Source organism: Gobio gobio (assembly GCF_949357685.1).
Source record: "Gobio gobio genome assembly, chromosome: 11".
NCBI classification, from domain to species: domain Eukaryota; kingdom Metazoa; phylum Chordata; class Actinopteri; order Cypriniformes; family Gobionidae; genus Gobio; species Gobio gobio.
The window spans coordinates 31,122,583-31,144,805 of record NC_137104.1 but is presented as its reverse complement, the minus strand read 5'-3'; the positions used below and the strand labels follow the sequence as shown (position 1 = coordinate 31,144,805).

Here is a 22,223-nt window from a genome sequence, read left to right as displayed (position 1 = left end):
CGGACTCCCTGGAAGCAGGGAGGAACCCGTGCGAACTGAATCGCATAGCCGCGCCTGACGGTCCGCTCGACCCAGCGGGACAGCCCTGGAAGCTGAAGCCAGACATCCAGAAACTGCACCAGCGGGGTCATACGGTGTACAGACGTACCCGGTGTGGGCTTGCAGCGATGCAGCGTCACCGGCCCGGACATGGGAGGCTGTGGGGCGTCCCGGTGCGGGGGCACGGTTGACAGCTGCGTCCTGACAGAGGAGACCAGGGAAGGACCAGCGTTCCACTGGGGTCTGCTCTGCCAGGAGGCTGGCGACAGAGTGGGATGCGAGTGGCGGGACCCGTGGGTGGCGCGCACCGTCATCACCGGACTCTGTGGGCTCAGGGATGGGAGTGTTAATTCTTTCTTTGACCAACATAGGGTGCTGCTGACCCGGGGGCCAGCAGCTGAACAAAGGATCCCCCGGCCCTCCACCGGGGGAAGGAGTGGTCCTGCTACCATCTCCTCGAAAGAATTTCCCATCCCTGAGCCGTCCGTCTCAGGAGCGCCGCTTGGCCTGGCGTTTAGCGGGGCGCGGGGCGGCCTGAGGGGACTTGGACGCCTTCCTACGGCTTCCTCCGCGACCCGGCCCGGGTGAAGGCTGCTGCTTGGACCGGGTGGGAGGGGCGGGAGCCTTAGGAGGGCGTCCTCGGCGTGGAGCAGACTGAGTTGACTGCGCCGGCGGCGGGGTGGAGGCAGCAGCTGGCCGCCGGGGCAGTACGTGCTTAATAGCCTCAGTCTGCTTCTGGGCGATTGAGAACTGTTGGGCGAAGTCCTCAACCGCCCCGCCGAAGAGGCCGGCCTGGGATATGGGGGCATCGAGGAACCGGGTTCGCTCGGTGTCCCGCATATCGGCCAGGTTCAGCCACAGGTGACGCTCCTGGACCACATTTGTGGACATCACTTGACCCAGGGAGCGTGCGGTCACCTTCGTCGCCCGGAGAGCGAGGTCGGTGGCGGCACGCAGCTCATTTAAGAGCCCCGGATCAACTCCACCCTCGTGCATGTCCCTGAGGATCCTGGCCTGGTAGACCTGGAGGATCGCCATGGCATGCAGCGAAGCGGCAGCCTGCCCCGCGGCTCTGTGCGATTTCGACACCAAGGTTGATGTGAATCGACAGGCTTTGGAGGGGTGCTTAGGATCACCACGCCAGGTTGAAGCGCTCTGAGGACACAGTTGCATCGCAACAGAACGTTCAACTGGAGGGACCCCAGTGTACCCTTTAGCTGCCGCCCCATCGAGGACGGAGAAGGCGGAGGAAGTCAGTGAACGGTCACGGGAAGACAACGGGGACTTCCAGGACCGCGTGAGTTCCTCATGCAGCTCGGGAAAGAAAGGTATTGAGGGCAAGGACTGACGGGTGTCAGCGCGAGCCCCCAAAAACCAATCATCGAGCCTTGAGCGTTCGGGACAGGGTGGAGGGTTCCACTCGATCCCTAAACTCGCGGCTGCCCGAGACAACATGGCTGTCAGCTCTGGATCTGACTCGGGCAATGCTGGCACGCCCGAGGGCGGCAGCACAGCCGAGTCATCATCTCCAGAGGACTCGAGCCCACCTTGTGATGCGGTGATCGACATCGCATCCTCCTCTGGAGCGCCAAATGAGATGCGCGGGGGGGCCGGAGCCGGCCCCGCGATCTGCATCTGAACACTCGCGGGTTGCAATGTGCAAGACGGGGGTGTGGCCCGAGGCATGAGCGTCGGGGCTTTGTTCCACACCGTAACCGTCAAGTCACCCTGACCACCAGCCGAAGTACTGGGCCTCTGGGACTCAGTAGATCGGGGTGTGGTAGAGGGGACTCTCACTTCAGTACGAAGGTCATGGAGTCTTGACCGCAACATTGCGATGGTCATGTTCCCGCAGTGAGAACATGACTCATCCGCGAACGCTGTCTGAGCATGCTGAAAGCCCAAACATATCAGACAGTGTTCGTGCCCATCAGAAGAGGAAAGCAACCGACCACACCCAGAAGTACACGGACGAGACATCCTGAAAAGGACGCGTCACGTGTAAGCTCTTTTATGAGAGGAAGCTTCGCAGAGAACGCCGAAGCGCCCAGGGACCACACACCAGCTGTCTAGCGGACCACTGCGCAGATCAGCAGGCAGGCAGTATGATGATCACTGGAACGCGCCGTAACACCAACGCCTCTGGAAAGCTGCTCGTCTCGAAAGCTGTCGATGACTCAGATCAGGCTTGTAGGAGTGAAGAGATCCTCTTGGCTCCAAAGCAGAAACATAATGCGATGTTCGCAGCGTACTTCCTTATATACCCACGAGGTGGGGCGGAGTTACGCATGCAAATTCCGCATGCCCATGGCATTGGCACTGCCATTGGGCGCTGTTGAATACGATGAAGATGATTGGCTTCTAAGCGAAACCCCCATTCGTTAGTCACTAACGTACGTCGTAGTGACTGAACGAAAGGGAACTCTCTGTGCTGCAGGTCGTCCAAAAACAGTCTGATTTAACAGTATACCTGATAGGTTATATTCATTCCAAAGGGGGAGGGATTTACATTGAGGACAGGTTTTGGGAAAAACCGCCCAGACAGAGTATCACCAATACCTATTCAAACGCATAGAGGCAACGACGGTGAGAGTCTGAAAACAGGTCCGGCAGAAATCTCCTGCTGGAAACTCAATCTTCCTTTATAACTCAAATGCTCACTGTAAAAAAGGCCCAGCAGGAAATCTCCTGCTGGAAAAACCCAAGAATTATTATCTATACCTTAAATGCTAAATACAATGTTCTTTCTTAAATTTGTAATCCCACAATACTTAATTTAGCTAAGGTTGCAAAGCCGCCCCCTCGCTTCAAAAATGGCAGGACAATCACTGCCGCTACTAAAGATTGCTTTTTAAATAATCTTCCTCATCAGTATCATCTCCTCAGCATCCCAGATAGTATAGAAGAACTCGATGTTGCAACAGAAACTATTGACTCTCTCTTTTCCAGTACTTTAGACACAGTTGCTCCTCTGCGCTTAAAGAAGTTGAAAGAAAATAGTCCAACGCCGTGGTACAACGAGCACACCCGGGCCCTTAAAACAGCAGCCAGAAAAATGGAACGCAGCTGGAAGAAAACAAAACTAGAGGTATTTCGTAATTCGTGGAAAGAGCACATGATCACATACAGAAAGGCCGAAAAAACTGCTATATCTGCTTATTTCTCAACTCTCTTGGAAGAAAACAAACACAACCCAAGGTATTTATTCGATACAGTGGCTAAATTAACCAAAAATAAAGCTTCAACTTCTGATGATTGTAAACAGCACAGCAGTAATTACTTTATGAACTTCTTTACATGTAAGATTGATAATATTAGGAAGAAAATTTTAACCATGCAGCCGTCTACTACAGTATCACATCAGACAGAGTATTGTAGTGTCACTGAGGAAAAATTACACTCATTCACTGCTATAGGAGAAGAAGAATTGGCTAAACTCGTTAAATCATCAAAATCAACAACATGTATGCTTGACCCTGTACCGACTAGGCTATTAAAAGAGATGCTACCAGAGGTCATAGATCCTCTTCTTAATATCATTAATTCATCTTTGTCATTAGGATATTTACCGAAAACTTTTAAGTTGGCTACTATTAAACCACTTATTAAAAAAACGCAACTTGATCCTACAGAATTAGTAAATTATAGACCAATCTCAAATCTACCCTTTCTGTCAAAAATACTTAAAAAGGCAGTGTCTTCACAATTATGTTCCTTTTTAGAAAGAAATGGTATCTGTGAGGATTTCCAGTCAGGATGTAGACCGTATCATAGCACTGAGACTGCTCTCATCAGAGTTACAAATGACTTACTCTTATCATCCGATCGTGGCTGTATCTCTCCATTAGTGTTACTCGATCTTAGCACTGCATTTGATACTATCGACCACAACATTCTTTTGAACATTCAACTCGAAAATTATGTAGGTATTAGTGGAACTGCTTTATCATGGTTTAAATCATACCTATGCGACCGTTATCAGTTTGTAGCAGTAAATGAAGAGATGTCACACCAATCGCAAGTTCAGTATGGAGAACCACAAGGCTCAGTGCTAGGACTGCTACTCTTCACCCTGTACATGCTACCACTGTGATATATAATTAGGAAGCATGGCGTTAGTTTTCATTGTTATGCTGACGATACTAAGCTCTATATTTATTCACGCCCTGAAGAAACTTACCAATTCACAAGATTAACGGAATGCATAGCTGATATAAAACATTGGATGACCAGTAATTTCCTGCAACTCAATTCAGAATTTTTTTTTTTTTAATTATTGGAAAAAAAAGCTCCACAAGTAGTAACCTAGAATACTGTCTAACACTTGATGGCTGCTCTGTCAAGTCCTCGTCGTCAGTGAGGAACCTGGGTGTGCTCTTTGATACCAATCTTTCGTTTGAAAGCCACGTTTCTAGCATCTGTAAAACTGCATTCTACCATCTTAAAAATATATCTAAATTACGGCACATGCTCTCAATGCAAAATGCTGAACAGTTAGTTCATGCGTTCATGACCTCAAGGTTAGATTATTATAATGCTCTACTTAGTGGTTGCCCTGCTCGCTTAATAAATAAACTCCAGCTGGTCCAAAACGCAGCAGCTCGAGTTCTTACTAGAACCAGGAAGTATGACCAAATTAGCCCAGTTCTGTCAACACTGCACTGGCTGCCTATTAAACATCGCATACATTTTAAAATCTTGCTTATTACTTACAAAGCACTAAATGGTTTAGCTCCCCAATACTTGAGCGAGCTCTTAACATATTATACTCCATCACGTCTACTGCGGTCTCAAAATTCTGGCCAGTTGATAATACAGAGAATATCCAAATCAACTGCAGGCGGTCGATCCTTTTCCTATTTAGCTCCGAAACTCTGGAACAGTCTTCCTAACATTGTTCGGGAAGCAGACACACTCTGTCAGTTTAAATCTAGACTAAAAACACATCTCTTTACTGTGGCATACACATAAAACACTTTTTCAATGAAATGATTGTTAGGCTGCATTAACTAGGTCAGCCGGAACCGGGAACACTTCCCATAACACCTGATGTACTCGTTACATCATCAGAAGAATGGCATCTACGCTAATGATAGTCTCTCTGTTTTATCCCGAGGTTTACTGCAGTCAGCCGGATCCGGGCCGTATCCAGATCAGATGGTGGACCTGCGCTCAGAGAAGACTAACACAGGACCCCGAAGTGTCTGCAGAGACCGTGATTAGACTCCTCCTGCAACTGCCTCATCGACACGACATCTCAATAAACCCGTCTCCGGCGTGTTGACTCCGATTGTTCGAATATTACAATTAAATAATACTTAAATCGATGTCATCCTCAATAAACCCGTCTCCAGCGTGTTGCCTCCGATCATTCGAATATTGCACTTTAATAATTATTTAATCAATATCATCCTCAATAAACCCGTCTCCATCATGTTGCCTCCAGTCCCTCGAATATTCCGATCTATTATGACCTCTGACCTGTAAAGCTGCCGGAATAATAATAATAATAATACGCTGTTTGTTAATTGGCAAGAGGAGAACTGGCACCCCGACTGAGCCTGGTTTCTCCCAAGGTTTATTTTTCTCCATTAGGTCACCTACTGGGGTTTTGGTTTCCTTGCCACTGTTGCCTCTGGCTTGGCGTGCTCAGTTGGGGACACTAAATTTTTCAACTAAACATCGAAATAAATCTAATTAATAAACTAAGTTAACCATATAAACTAAATTACTGATCTAATTATTGATCTAAAGCCCACACTGTCACTGTATGATAATTGAAATGAACTGATGACATCAGCGTTTTCTCCAGAATGGCTATACAGCTGAATAAAATGATGCTGCATTATTTTCCTGTTTAACACTGTAAAGCTGCTTTGAAACAATCTACATTGTTAAAAGCGCTATGTAAATAAAGTTGACTTGACTTGACCCAGACTGTGGCGTGTTGACTTCATTCACAGAACCTAAGTTACCTGTGTAACCCCTCGATTTATGATGCTGTTCACTTTATTTAAGCAATTCATCTTGATTTTACACCATTATATTAGGTTTCTGGTTCAAATGTAATTGATTCATGTTAAACTGACTTAAAACGTTACTTTTTGACATAACTTGATGTTTTCATTGTAGCGAATGTAGCAATTATGGGCGCAGACATATAGATGAAGGAATCTCCAAATGATTCGATCAAATTAACATCCCCTTCACAAAGCCCAATTCAGCTCCAGACCCCAGGAAATCGACCATCGATCACGAGAGAGATTTAAATTATTATAGATAACCCAATTTTATGGGAGGGGTGGAGACACAGTCACCCCTGAAGCCTAATTTGCCAGAACCCATCCAGGGGATGGGCAAATATTTGTGTTTAATCTCAGAACACGAACAAAGAATCCAGTTTTAGTTCGGTTCAAGTCAGTTCATAGTTCTGTTCACAGCAGTTCGAGCTGGTTCGCGACCTGTTCGCAGTTCAGAGATGAGCTAAGTCCTAGCAGTTTGACCAGAGTTGAGTTCTGAACGGAGAGCTCCCAGGAGACGATCTGACGATCGTGGCAGACCAAGATCAGAGAAAATGGGTTAAACAACGATTTCATTTAGGCCATCTGCTTTTCTCTCACTTTCCTTTCTTTTACTTAAAGTTTATTTTCTTTCCGTTAAGTCTCGGGTTCTGTTAAGTTCCGCCGCAAAAGTTACTCAACGAGTCTCCAAAAGCGCGCTTCAACTTCAAACAACGACCACAAGACTTCCATCCAACCGCCAACACGCCACGTGATTGGCTTCCCCAGATGTCGACCAGACCTTCAGCGAATCAAAGATCCGGGAAAACCCCTCTCCAGCCGGAAAAGGGATCCCCCTTGTCAGACGACACACGAGACACAAACGCAAGTAATGCCTCTCGATTCCGAGCTGAACTGGTGCATTAGATCAAATGTAATAACCCTGCCTAAGAAACGATAGGAGGTTAAATTACTGATCAATGGTTTCTTCAGGTCATGTTTCATAAATGCATATATTGCTTAGGATTTCATAATTTCTCTCTCTTAGAACTTATTCTTTCCTCATCTTCTTCCTTTCTGCAACGTGTGAATGTGCGAGTGCGTGTGTTTATGTTAGATAGTTTAATGTGTTAGAGTAATCAATAAAGTTCTGTTTGTATTCAAAGATAACTATTCTTGTGTTATGTGCTTATCAATTTAATGTCTTGAACTGCCGATCTAAGTTACCTGGCTGTTAAATAGTGTTTCACTATTGTTCAGATATTATTATCCGCTGCAGAGTTGATATTTATGGCCCGTTCAAATGAACGCTGGACGAGTCATTTGCTCGGCTGTAAAATGGACTCTCAAAATTCCCTATGAATTCATTAATTCATTCATTTGAGCTAAATATACATGTTTCCCTTTAACAGAGTCCCCTTTAAGTCCTTACATATCGGCGGACGAATAAGTTAAGGTGTAAACATTAATTCTGAATTATTTATAAATTATAGTGTCATTCGAGTCTCTTTCATTTTAATTAAATTCCCCGTTGAGTTATTATTTTATCTGACTCGCTACATCATTTTGAAATAACATGTTTCAATCAAGTAACCCAAATAAATAAGACTTTCACTTCCCATCATGCTTTGCAAAGGGGGTGAATTTGGAGAGTAAATGTTTGAATAAAGTGCAATTTGATGCATTTTTAACAAGATGAGAAAATTGAGAGACTTTTTAATGCTTAATGTTTTGTTATGTTGGTACTTAAAAGTTTGTGTTTTGTTAGTGTTTTTGGAGGTTACCATTGTGGTGAAGTGTAGAGCATGTGCTTGTGGTGAAGACCTACTTATAACTATTAAAGTTGTTTTAATAATAAAAAACTACTCTGGGCATGCCATGGATGTAACAAAACCATCTTCTGGCTAGCCAATAAAATCTTGTAAAAGGTTTTATAAATATACTCAAAAGCTATTATTTGAATTAATGTAATTAAATCATGGAAAGGATTTCCGTGTGATTAAATGGCTTTCTTTCAGCATTAAGCACTTTTGTTAGGCTAACTTAAAAAAAATTTGTTGGTCCAAAACAGTGCAAATTAGTTGGGTTGACACTTTTAAATTAATATGTGCCTAATCATAGTAAATAAATTGAATCAACATTAATAAATTAAGTTGACCCAATGTACATTACATTGAAATAACAGAATTGCATAATGCTGAAATAAAGCAAGTTAATCATGTGGAAATACTTTCCATGATTTTTTTATGTTCATTCAAAGAGTTATTTTTTTGAGTGTTGAAATGTTGGGCAGCTACGATTGCAAAACAAAGTTAGTGGTACAGTGTTATAACGGAGCCACTGTAATGACATCGGGACATAATGGAGTACATGCGCGCATAAAAGAAGACATCCCTCTGGCTCTTTTTGTGCACTGTTATGCACTCACATTAAATTTTGTGATGTCTCAAGGAGTATCGAAAATTAAGGATTGCAAGATTTTTTTTTTTTCAAATCTAAGAGGATTGTCTGCATTTTTTACACGTTCTCCGAAGCGCACAAAACTGCTGGATAAGTTTAGCAAGATGCGGCTGCCGCGGGTCACTCAGGTGAGATGGAACTTTAAATCCAGGGCTGCGTTTCCAGATAACGATCGATCTTAGCTATTAAGAGCATTTTCTACCAGCGATATTACGAACGTTCGTGTTGCTTTCACGTGCGTTTCACAAACACGCACTTAAAACGATCGCACGTAGCTGTGCTTTAAGTGCTACTTAAGAGTCACTGTCCGTTTGTCAAGTGCTGAAAAATCACCTTATAGAATGGCTCGCAGTTGTAGCACACGCTTGTATTTCAAAAGGTTTAGCCTACTTATCATATTCTACGAGGTCAAAAATCTATATAAGCACATAGTTTAGACATAGGTGGAGACAAAAAATGGCTGAATCAAAACAAAAAACAAAGAAAAAAAATTAAAAAAGAGGAAACTAATGTTATTTTACAGGTGGAGCAAATTTTATTCTTTAGGATAAACCCATCAAGATGAATCATCTCGTTTTCAAGGGGGTCCTAAGATTTTCAGTAGGTTTAATGGCAGTCATACAAATAAACAAAAACAAAACAAAAAATCTGGGAGAATATTGCTGTAAAACTAACTATAAGCATGGGTATTAAAATCAGGGAAGGAGGTCAGGAAGAGAGAGCAGCTATCAAACAGCAGGGAAGACAACAAACGTGTGAGTACTGTATCATTTCTCATTTGTTTTTGTAGCTCATTTGCTGGTAGAAAGTTTGTCTGTCTGTTTAGTGTATTCATTGACGTGCTGTTATAGTCTTGCGTGGTCTGGGAAGTTCTCGTTAGACACGCCAGTAAACAAAGTTTCGGCGGGGCGTAGCCAGCTGTATTCAATAACGACACTTAGAGTGTGTATAAATAGAGTGTTACTCCGTGGCAGCGGAAGCGGCAGCCCTCGTGTGAAGCCCTCATCGTGTGAAGCCCTCATCATGTGAAGACCGAAGCGTGTAAAGACCATTCAACTCTACTCTGCACAACTCCACTCAAGCAAGGACACCGACAAGGCACTTGAGTATAGCTTTCCTTCTACTTTGTCCTCTTTTGTGTAATGCTTGTTTTCATCTGTTTATTTCTCTGAACAATTTTCACTATGTGCTTTCAAATCCCTACTATTACCACATACACCCGTAAATCATGCTCTGTACATTCTAGACGCCGTAATCCTAATAATCTGCGTAGTGTACCTATTTCCTCTACTACATTAATGTCCATTCCAATTGGTCTCTGGAACTGCCAGTCTGCTGTAAACAAAGCAGACTTTATTTCATCTATTTCAACTCATTCACATCTCAGTCTCATGGCCCTAACTGAGACCTGGATCAAACCAGAAGACACTGCCACTCCTGCGGCCCTCTCTACTAATTTCACTTTGTCACACACCCCTCGCCCATTTGGGAGGGGTGGAGGTACTGGTTTGCTCATCTCAAATGATTGGAAATTTGAGCCCATTCCTTCTCTATTTGGCAACAGTTCATTTGAATCACACTCAATCACTATCACTCACCCTGCTAAAATCCATATCGTAGTTGTTTATCGCCCTACAGGTCAACTGGGTAACTTCTTGGAGGAATTGGATATTTTACTCTCTCACTTCCCTGAGGATGGCACTCCTCTGGTACTGACACTCTTTGCTCCACTCTAACATCTTGCTTAGACAAATTTTGTCCCGTTTCATCCAGGCCAGCCTGCACCACCCCCTCTGCCCCGTGGCTGTCTGATGTTCTCCGTGAACATCGCTCTGGACTGCGGGCGGCAGAGAGGAAGTGGCGCAAAACTAAAAACGCTACTGACCTAACCCTGTATCAGTCTCTTCTCGCTTCTTTCTCTACTAACGTCTCCACTGCTAAAACTACATACACCCACAACAAAATCAACAACTGCTCCGACTCTCGTGCACTTTTCAAAACATTCTCTTCGCTCCTTTGTCCTCCTCCACCCCTCCTTCATCAACTCTTACAGCTGATGACTTCGCATCATTTTTCACAAACAAAACCTCCTCCATCAGCAGCCAATTCTCCACACCACAAACTGACACGCACATCTCAACAACCATCACACACACGCTCCCCTCCTTCTCTCTGCTCTCCGAAGCAGATGTCTCCAAACTCATCCTTTCCAGTCATCCCACTACCTGTCCGCTTGATCCTATCCCCACCCACCTCCTTCAGGCCATTTCTTCTTCTGTTACTCCTGCATTCACTCACATTGTCAACACCTCTCTTCACACCGGGACCTTCCCCACAGCATTTAAGCAGGCTCGGGTAACCCCACTGCTTAAGAAACCCTCTCTGAACCCAGCACTTTTAGAAAACTACCGACCGGTATCCCTTCTGCCTTTCATTGCAAAGACACTTGAGCGAGTTGTGTTTAACCAGCTCTCTACGTTTCTTGAACAGAACAACCTCCTGGACATCAACCAATCTGGCTTCAAAAGCGGCCACTCAACTGAGACTGCCCTGCTCTCGGTTACGGAGGCACTGAGACAGGCAAGAGCAGCTTCCAAATCCACAGTACTTATCTTACTGGATCTGTCTGCTGCTTTTGACACAGTTAATCACCAGATCCTCCTGTCAACTCTCATGAAGATGGGCATCTCAGGAACTGCTCTCCAGTGGTTCAAGTCTTACCTCTCAGGTAGGTCCTTCAGGGTGTCATGGAGAGGTAAAGTGTCTAAGTCATATCATCATCTAACTGGAGTTCCCCAGGGCTCAGTGCTTGGACCACTTCTCTTACCCATCTACATGTCATCACTGGGGTCTGTCATTCAGAAACATGGCTTTTCCTATCACTGCTATGCCGACGACACTCAACTCTACTTCTCATTTCAACCAGATGATCCCACGGTTGGTGTTCGTATCGCTGCCTGCCTAACAGACATTTCGGCCTGGATGAAGGAACATCACCTGCAACTCAACCTTGCAAAGACAGAACTGCTTGTGGTCTCAGCCAACCCAGCACTTCACCACAATCTCTCCATTCAGCTAGGATCATCAACCATAACTCCGTCCAGGACAGCCAGAAACCTTGGAGTTGTGATTGATGATCAGCTAAAATTCACTGACCACATTACTGCAACAACCCGGTCCTGCAGATTTGCGTTATACAACATTAGGAAGATTAGACCCTTCCTATCAGAGCAGGCCACACAACTCCTGGTCCAAGCTCTTGTTCTCTCCAGACTGGACTACTGTAATGCTCGTCTAGCGGGCCTTCCGGCATGCACTATAAAACCCTTGCAACTGATCCAGAATGCAGCGGTGAGGGTAGTCTTTAATGAGCCGAAGAGAGCGCACGTCACGCCTCTCATCATCAGTCTGCACTGGCTACCAATAGCCGCTCGCATCAAATTCAAGGCACTGGTGCTCACCTTCAAAACAACCACTGGCTCTGCACCAATATACCTAAACTAGCTCGTTCAGACTTACACACCCTCCAGGAACTTACGTTCTGCCAGTGAACGACGCCCTGGGGTGCCATACCAAAGAGGCATGAAATCGCTCTCACAGACCTTTTCCTGGATGGCCCCCACCTAGTGGAATGACCTGCCTATTTCAATTTGTGCGGCCAAGTCTGTAGCCATTTTCAAAAAACATCTAAAGACACATCTCTTCCAGCAGCACCTGACCAGTCAAGAATAGCACTTATCATTCTATTCATTTTCTGTCTGTCTAATTTATAAAAAAAATTTTTATTTTTTTTTGGCGTGTGTTCTGTGCTAGATTAACTGAGACTTGTTACAGCACTTGCATACTGCTGCCCTTGACTGTTCTAGTTGCTTCTATTGCTCTCATTTGTAAGTCGCTTTGGATAAAAGTGTCTGCTAAATGACTAAATGTAAATGTAAATGGAAGAATGTACTCACTCATATATACATCTAGTCATTTTAAACACAATAAAAGTTATGGACTGCAGCTGATAAAAATTAAATCAAGAACTCATACAGGGGCGTTTTTAAATTATTTTTTATTAATTAATCTTTGGTGGCATTTTTGCCCCAAGCCCCCAAATTAGCAAGTATTTCTAGTTAATTTGGACTTGGCTGCAAAGAAACATCAGCGCGAGGCGTCTGGTAAGTGCGCATGGCTGCGTCACACCCGTTTCACCGTGTATACAATATGTGAAGTGTAGTCCGTCACACACGTTGTTTGCACTTGCTCTGCTGACAGAAAGCATGAAAAGCAGTTGATTGCAGCACGAAACGTAAAGGCCAATTTATACTTCTGCGTCGAGAGTACGCCGTAGTGTACGCGCGTAGCCGACGCCGTCGTGAGCATTTATACTTCTGCGCTGTTGTCTGCGTCAATGTGCAATTACACATGCAGACGCTAGTAGGCAGTGTCCTCGGGCATGATGGTGTAATCAAGACAACAGCCGAAGAAGAAGCAGTTTGTTGTGTAGAATGTGTACATTCATGTCGGATTATCAGCAGCAGTGAGAGAGCGGCTTTTCTTGCAGCTTGAGTTGTTGTATCTAATACAAATTAAGCATCTCTAGTTGATTAGTAAAGTTAAATAAGGCGATCTGGCGCTGGAATGCATTTGTGAAATCATGCAGAGTGCTCGTGGCCGCTGTTTTAAGTAGCGGTGGCTCGAGCAATCGATTGCTGTTGCGGAGACTTCATTCACGAAATGTACCCTAATGTGTCCCTGTTCTTGATATACAATTACTGATTAACATATTTGGTTTTAATGAGAAAATAAATAAACTATACTCGGTAAACTATAGCGGATCTATGTATTTGTTTACTACCATAAAGAATCGCTGGACTACAAAATATTGTGTTATAGGAGACGTAAGGAACTATCATCCCATTTCAGGACACACACACACACACACACACTCCTATCGCAGATTTTTTATTTATTTATTGACCTGAGGGAAGGGTTCTGGCAGACCAATCACAGCGCTTGCGGTCCGCGTAGAATTGACGCGTTGTTACATTTTTGGAGAGGTGCGCGTCAGGTTACGGCGTACGGTACGGCGTATCCAACGCGTCTATGCGTATGGTACGCCGTACCTTCTGCGTGCACTCAACGCAGAAGTATAAATTGGCCTTAACAGTTGCTCAGTCAGTGTTGATGCACTTTGGCAGTTGTAGTTTTTATTCCTATTGTATTATACATCTATTCATGAGAATCGATCGGGTCACTCGCACCGGTGCGGCAAAATATTTTTTCGCAGTCGCACGCAGTAATTTTCAGGGTCAAATGCGCCCGAAATGGTCACTATGTAGAGCCCTGCATATACAGCAGTGCACTTTTTCATTCCTTCATTTATTCAGTGTTCAGTCATGTAGTTTTTATTTTATTTATTTATTCATTATTATTTCTTTATTGAATTATTCCATATGAATTTAATCAAACAAAAAAAGGGAAACATTTATAAAGAAATATACATAAAAACAATATTAAAGTCACATTGGACAGGAGTAAAGTGTATAGGTGCAGTTCGCCGGTTGTCCTGCAGGTGACCTCGTAGCTCTGTCTCCTTACGATGCACTTAGGGAGTTACGATTACTCCAGAACACTCGTAGTTCTACGAAGATTTTCAAGTACTACTTAAGTTACGATGGAAACAGCCCGTAAGTGTAAGATGATTTGTGCGATCGTTTTTACGATCTACTTATGCTTACAATGCTTTTGGGAAACGCAGCCCTGGTTTATTGTGTTTCTCTACAATACAAATATCACAGTGAAACGACCAATTTAAAAATATATAATCAATTTATCATTGATTATTTATATTTATATACAAAGATTTCAAGCGTCATAGTCAAGTGGCATATACTGTAATATGGGACTAAAAAAATTGGTCCCACAACCTCACCGTCCATGCAAAATTTCTTGAATGATAAATGATTGCAAAATAATTACAAACTTGGCAAAATAAACAACCCATGAACTGGGTTGTAAATAGACTGGGTGGTCATTTTTTGGAGATGTCAATATCTCAAGAAAGCCCAGTAGACTAGATCCTTCATTTTTAATTACATTTATTCTTAAAATTCAGTGACATTTTATGTTAATACAACTCCATTAGGTCACCTAATGGGGTTTTGGTTTCCTTGCCACTGTTGCCTCTGGCTTGGCGTGCTCAGTTGGGGACACTAAATTTTTCAACTAAACATCGAAATACATCTAAATAATAAACTAAATTAACCATTTAAACTAAATTACTGATCAAATTATTGATCTAAAGCCCACACTGTCACTGTATGATACTTGAAATTTTTCCAGAATGGCTATACAGCTGAATAAAATTATGCTGCATTATTTTCCTGTTTAACACTGTAAAGCTGCTTTGAAACAATCTACATTGTTAAAAGCGCTATATAAATAAAGTTGACTTGACTTGACTTGACTATTTTTGTGGGGGACCTATATGGGGTATCGTTCTATGCGCCACTCAGTCGTATATACGTAGAAAGAAATGGTTCCTGTAACATTAATAAGCCAGATAGCAAAGAACATACCTCCTCCAGTGGTACCTCCTGGTCTTGGTTCACATCCATGACAAGAAACAGTGGTTCAGGACTGTCCTGCAGCCAGATGAACAAAAAGCCCTCAGGGACACCCTTCTGCAGCTGTAGTAGTTCCAGCTCAAACAGCAACACTGCACTGCTGGGTACACCCAACGCTGGAGGAACCGAGAGAGAGACAGACAGACAGACAGACAGGGGGATCAGGGAAAACTGGGATATCTAAAAGACCAAACCCTAGATCGTATATACCATGTTTTGCATACCATCATAGTTATCATTGGCAGTAATGCTTTACACTATTTACATATGAGAGTGATGTAGAACCAAGGTGTTGTTGTTTATGATTTCCAAGCCACATTACAACAATTTACATTAACGTCACCATAAAATCAAAATGTCAATATTTATGGAATGTTGCAGTGTTTATTATAAATTATTATTATATAGATGATATATGATCAGATGATCAGTGCACATCGTTATTTTTTAAATTAATGTCATGATATATAAGGATCCTGGCTCAGCCGGGGCTCGAACCGGGGAACACCACTAACCACTGAGTCACTGTGCCCACGCTCAGCACATGCATTGAGATATAAACACAGACAAAGATACTCCAAACAGGAAAGTAGATGGCAGTAATCCAAACATGAAAACTAAATCCAAAAGGAAGACGTGAATGGTGAAAAAGGTGAAACAGGAAACGCAACAGTTTTACAATCGAGTGTAAAGACAACAACCAGCAAAGAAAGACTGAAGCACGTGGGCAGGGCCGTGCAGAGAGTTCTTCAGAGGCAGGGGCTCAAATGTAAAAAAGGGGCAATATGTAAATATATATATATATATATTAGGGGTGTAACGGTACACAAAACTGACGGTTCGGTACGTATCTCGGTTTTGAAGTCACGGTTCGGTACGGATTCGGTACAGCAGTTTTACAAAATTGCGTTTTATTAATTTTTATTCAACAGTGGTTTAATAAAAAAAAAATTGTCTGTCCTTAAATGAATTCAATTATAACTAAAAGTTTCTTAAAGATAATGCTGTAAACTATATAGGGAGCCCTTACATATTGCTATTAAAGATTAACAACAGAGCCCAAACTATTAGCCTAAATTCATTTGCTATTTATTTTTAGATATAATAATCAACACTCATAAGCTTCACATAAAGCAGTTTTTGCATTAATATGTAAATCTAATTATTATTATTATTTTATTTATTTGTTGAAATATAATCATTTAGTGGCTGTAATTTTCATAACAGGTTTATTTAAACATACATTAAATAAACAAGACATCACTAACAGGCTAAGTGGTATATAATGAATATATATAGGCTAATATAACGAATATATAGGCTAATATAGTGCATGTATTCAGTGAAAGAGTTAAAGGTGAAATATGTAGGATTTTTGCAGTAAAACATCCAGAAATCACTAGGCCAGTGTTATATATTTTGTTCAGTTGAGTACTTAGAATATCCCAAATGTTTTCAACTATTTGTAAATCGTGAGAAAATTGCTATTTTAACCAAGGAGCCGGTGTCCTGACATTTCATCCTACCTGTCAGATTGTCCTACCAAGGCTTACTGCGCATGCCCACATCAATATTTTTTATTTTTATTATTTACATTTTAAGGGTAGGCTTAGGGTAGGGATAGGGGTAGGTATGGATATTAATGGATATTAATAAAGCAAATCACATTAATATGATTCTGGTAGCACAATCTGATAGGTAGCATTTTACATCCATATTTAATATTTATTTATTTAAAATATTTACATAGTTTTAAGGGTAGGTTCAGGGTAGGGGTAGGTATGGATATTAATAAAGCCTCAAATCAGATGAATATGATGCTGGTAGCACAATCTGATAGGCAGCATTTTTTGCTGTCGAATCGTGCTACATACTGTTTTAATGGGAGGTAGCAAAATCTGACAAGGTAGGACAAATCGACAGAACACCGGGACGTGTGAGCTATGCGTGTGAGGGAGTCGCGTGTCGATTGCGTCATATCTGCGTCACCCTCGGTCTCCGGTTTTATTCAGTGAAACACTTTACTCTCACTGCATTGTGAACAAGTGTCATAGCAGCCGCCGAGCGAACGTCATAACTTCCTTTTCAACACACTCAGATATATCTAATACGATAAACAGAGCTGCGTTACCTCACACTCAGCACTGGAGAAGAGGAAGTGCCGCCGGCAACTGTGTCATAATAAAAGTCCCGCCGGCGACTATGCCATAATAACAGTCCCGCTCTTCAATCGCTCCTGCGGCCTTGCTCAGCTCCACAACACTCGGTCCTGCTCTGCTTCACTACAGTAATGTTAATAATCGCATCCATGAACATGATTTCTGCCCGAGTCCTATCCTGACTGTTTCCCACCGGCTGTGAGGTGAAGACCACATGTCCCGAGATTCTGCGCTCAAACATGGCGTCATTCTTCTTCTTCTTCTTCTTCTCTTATTTAATGGCGGACTGCAAACAACGTTTAGGTGCATGCCGCCACCTACTGTACTGGAGTGTGTATAATCATGTAATTTTAAATTCTACTCCATAACCCTGAGTCTTTTAAAAAAGTAAATAGAGCCATCCTAATGATTCGTATTCCTTCTCCATCTCCTTCTGATCCCAGTATCCCTACCAGATTCCACTCCCTCCCTGCCTCTAGAACCTTATCTTTAAGCACCTGTCTTTCCACTTCATTCAATGTACAGTACAATATTATATGCTCAACATTTTCTTTAACCCCACAGTTTTCACAGTTCTCACTATTCCTTTTCCCCATTAAAAATAATGTACCATTCAGCCCTGTGTGATCCACTCTCAGTCTTGTCATTACAATTTCCTCACGCCTGGTCTTTTCCATGAAACTCTTTATACTGACACTTTTTTGTATTTTATAAAATCTCCTACCTTTCCTGTCTTCCTCCCATCGTTTCTGCCATATTTCAAGACCTTTCCTTTTAACCACTGCTTTGCCTTCGCCTTTTCCTAGTGGAATTGTAATTATAATTACTTTTAGCAGTGCCTCTTTGGCCAGTTTATCTGCCATCTCATTCCCTTTAACCCCCTCATGTGCTGGTACCCAACAAAACTGAATATCTATACCACTCCGATATAATCTAAATAAACTGTTAAAAAGTTCTATTAGTAGATCCTCTCTTATTGATGTTACTGCCTGAATACTTTTAATTACAGCCAAAGAGTCTGTGCACAGTACCACCCTATCAGGTCTGACCTCTTCAACCCACTGTAGTGCAATAATGACTGCTACTATTTCTGCTGTGTACACTGATAACCGGTCAGATAGTCTTTTGGAGAAATGGATTTTAAATTCTGGTATATATACTCCAACTCCCACACATTCCTGTTTATTCTTGGATCCATCTGTATAAATCTTTAAATAATTATAGTAACTGTTTCTTATGTAAAGGTTTGTTTTAACTCCTATTTCCTCCATTCTCCATTCTCTTTTCTTTTCCAATATATTAATATCAACCTTTACTTCTGGAAAGAGCCATGGTGGAATTCTACTAACTGGATTGGCCGTGGTAAAATTTAAAGCTTCCATTTCATATTCCCTCACTCTCATTTCTCTTGTCCATCCAAAACCAAGCCCCTGAAACTTGGAATACTCCCAACATTCCTGTATTGTTTCTTTTGCTGGGTTTTCTTTCCCACTTCCTTTCAATCTAATCCAATACGCCATCGCCAGTTTCTCTCTTCTCAACTCCAAAGGCATCTCTCCTGCTTCTATAAGTATAGCATTAATGGGGGTTGTCTTAACCGCTCCGGTGCATATACGTATTGCTCTATGCTGTAATACATAAATTTTTCCAAATATTGTTTTTGCCGCTGCACCATAAACTATGCAACCATAATCTATTGCTGACCTCAGGCAAGCCCTATAGATGTTAATTAACGACTGCCTTTCTGCACCCCAGTCACATCCAGCCACAGCTCTCATCAGGTTAATAACTTTTTTACATTTAGTTTCTAGATGCTTAATATGCGTTTTCCATGTACACCTACTATCAAACCATAGTCCCAAATACTTAAATTCATTTACTTTCACCATTGTCTGCTCATATAATGTCAAACTTTCAACATGACACTTTCGCTTCTTTGTAAACATCATATAACAAGATTTACTTGTCGACATCTTGAATCCCCATTTATATGACCACATCTCTACTTCCCTAATTGCTTTCCTTATGTTACCTAATACATATGACACATTCTTTCCTCTCATCCAAATGGCCCCATCATCCGCATATAGTGCTGTTTTTATGCATCCATCCATTTTTGAAAAAATATCATTAATCATTATGTTAAACAGTATCGGACTAATTGCACTACCCTGGGGAATACCATTGTCTACATTCAATTCTGTAGATACCTCTGATCCAACTTTAACTTTAATTTTCCTCCCTGTTAAAAAGTCCATAACCCAATTATACAACCTTCCTCCAATACCCATACTACTACTAATAAGCAAACCTTCCCTCCACATGGTATCATATGCCTTTTCTATGTCGAAATATACAATTGTCATTAGTTCTTTCATTTTCAATGCCTTTTCCACATCATTACTTACCCTAACTAAAGCATCTGTTGTGGAGCGCCCTTTTCTAAATCCACTTTGAATATTGGTCAGTAAACCTCTCTGTTCCAATATATGTGATAATCTGCGAACTATTATCCTCTCCATCCATTTGCACAAGTGGGATGTCAATGCTATGGGTCTATAGTTATCAGGATTAGCTGGGTCCTTACCAGGCTTGTTGAAAGGTAATATTACTGCACTTTTCCAACTATGTGGTATTATTCCATCCCTCCAAATTTTATTAAAAAGTCTTAATATTAACTTAAATGATTCAACTGGTAACTGTTTGAACATGGCATAACATAATTGATCTTGCCCATGTGCTGTATATCCAGTGCCCATCAGAGCTATATTGAGTTCTGACATTGTAAAATCCACATCTAGTATTGACATGCCATCCTCCTTTTTTACCTTCACTTCCTTATTCTCTCTAAGTGCAAATTCTTTCTGCTGTTTATGTATATCACTAAGGTGTTCACAACTGTGTACTGCCACAAAAATCCTCCCTAGCACTTCTGCCTTTCCTTTATCTGATACTATCATCTTCTCTCTATCAATCAAAGCTGGAATTTTAACCGACGTCCTTTTCCCACTCATTCTCTTGAACATAGCCCATATATCCCCTAACTCTACTCCTCTGCCTATGGTAGAACAGAATTCTCTCCAGTTTCTCCTTTTGTTATACTTTATTGTCCTACGTGCCACAGCCCTTTTCCTTTGATAATCTATAACATTCTCGCATGAAAGATTTTTCTTTAATGTTCTAAATGCCTTGTTTCGTTCTTTAACAGCTCTGCTACATTCCTCATTCCACCAAGGTACCACTTTCTTCCTTCCCTTTGTTGTTCTTTGTGGGATACTCCATATTGCTGCATTTATAATGTGTTCTGTAATTTGCTTTGTGCATTTTTCTATATTTCCATCAAATGTAACCAGATTAACTGACTCTTCACAACATGCCCTAAATTTTCCCCATTCTGCTTTCTCATAACACCATCTGGTTATGGACATCCCTTCTTGGATACAAATGTGTGTATTAATTACAGTGAGAACTGGGAAATGATCACTTCCTATGGTAGTTTCTCTCTTAACATGCCAATCACATGTTTTAACTAAGCTTTCTGACACCAGTGTAATATCCAAGCATGATAGAATACCCCTATTCACATCTATTCTTGTACCCTGTCCATTATTAAGGCATACCAAAACTCTTTCTTCCATAATTTCTTCCATTATGTTCCCATTACTATCTGTATGATTACTACCCCAAAGGCTATTATGCGCATTAAAATCTCCACACCATATTTCTTTCCTGCATACACTCCCTGCCATCTCTTTTAATTTGTCAATAATTAATTTTTTGCATGGGTTATATAAATTGATTAACTTAATATGACCCTCTTTCCTTGGACTACATATCTCAACCATAATACATTCCATATCCTCTGGACAAGGGAGCTCTCTAAATGCCAGCCCATCCTTGAGAAAGGTAGCACACCCTCCACCATTTTGATTGTTAGGCCTATCATTTCTTATAGAAGTAAACCCTGGTATAACAAAGTCCAAATGTGGTTGTAACCAAGTTTCTTGTACACATACTACATCTGGAACTACATCTAATTCATAAATATATTTTTTAAATTCTTGACCATTAGCTATGAGGCTTCTGGCGTTCCACTGTAGTATGTGCATTACCATAATTAGTGTTCTAACCCTCAGTTTGTGCATTTTCCCCATTTCCAAGTACTGTTAACAATTCATGTATCTGATCTGCCTTAACATCTATATCAAGAAATCTTTCTGCTGCCTCCACAATAGCCTTGATTCTATCACTTTTCTTTTTCAACTGTGACGCAACATTTATAGTGTGACAAATGAAAACCACAAAGTTTATCTTCTTAACTGCCAATGTTTCCTTATCAACTTCACACTTGTGATCACATGTAACCGGAGTATGAACAGGAGTCTGCCTTTGTGTTTGGTTAACTGCTACTATGTTTCTTTGAACCATTCTACTGGGGCTTTTATTTGATGCCGTTTCTCTCACTGTTTTTAGAGCTTCTGCATAAGACACTTTACTTAGTATCTTCACCCTCTGGGCTTCTCTGGCTTCTCTTTGTACTTCACATCCTCCAAACGCAGCACTATGCTCACCACCACAGTTACAGCATTTAATCTTCGTATCCTTTTCACATTTACCGTACTCATGCTGACCACCACATCTAGCGCACCTCAACTTTCCTTTGCATTGCTGTGCTGTATGTCCCATTCTTTGACATTTATAGCATCGAATAGGTTTGGGAATATACTCTCTCACACTGTAATTCATGTACCCTATTTGCACTGATTTAGGTAGAGTTTTCTCAAATTGCACTACAACCGATAGTGTTTCCTTTAATGATCCATCTCGTTTACTTTTAAGCCGTGTGGCTTCAATCACTTTACCTCCCTGAATCTCATTTTTTACATCTTCCATTGACATACTCAATGGTACACCTGATATAACTCCTCTCACTTTTGTCATTGCCCCTGGTA

The 22,223-nt window shown here is 41.8% G+C and overlaps 1 protein-coding gene across 2 annotated transcripts in view; it reads right to left on the bottom strand.

The window, feature by feature from the left end:
* The window catches only part of fkbp10a (FKBP prolyl isomerase 10a), a 273,156-nt gene that overhangs the window by 55,315 nt on the left and 195,618 nt on the right, over positions 1–22,223 (bottom strand). For both annotated transcript variants that reach the window (XM_079829365.1, XM_079829366.1), the window contains one exon: positions 15,065–15,228. In XM_079829365.1, the coding sequence (XP_079685491.1) occupies positions 15,065–15,228 (164 nt within the window). The remainder of the gene's footprint in view (positions 1–15,064; positions 15,229–22,223) is intronic.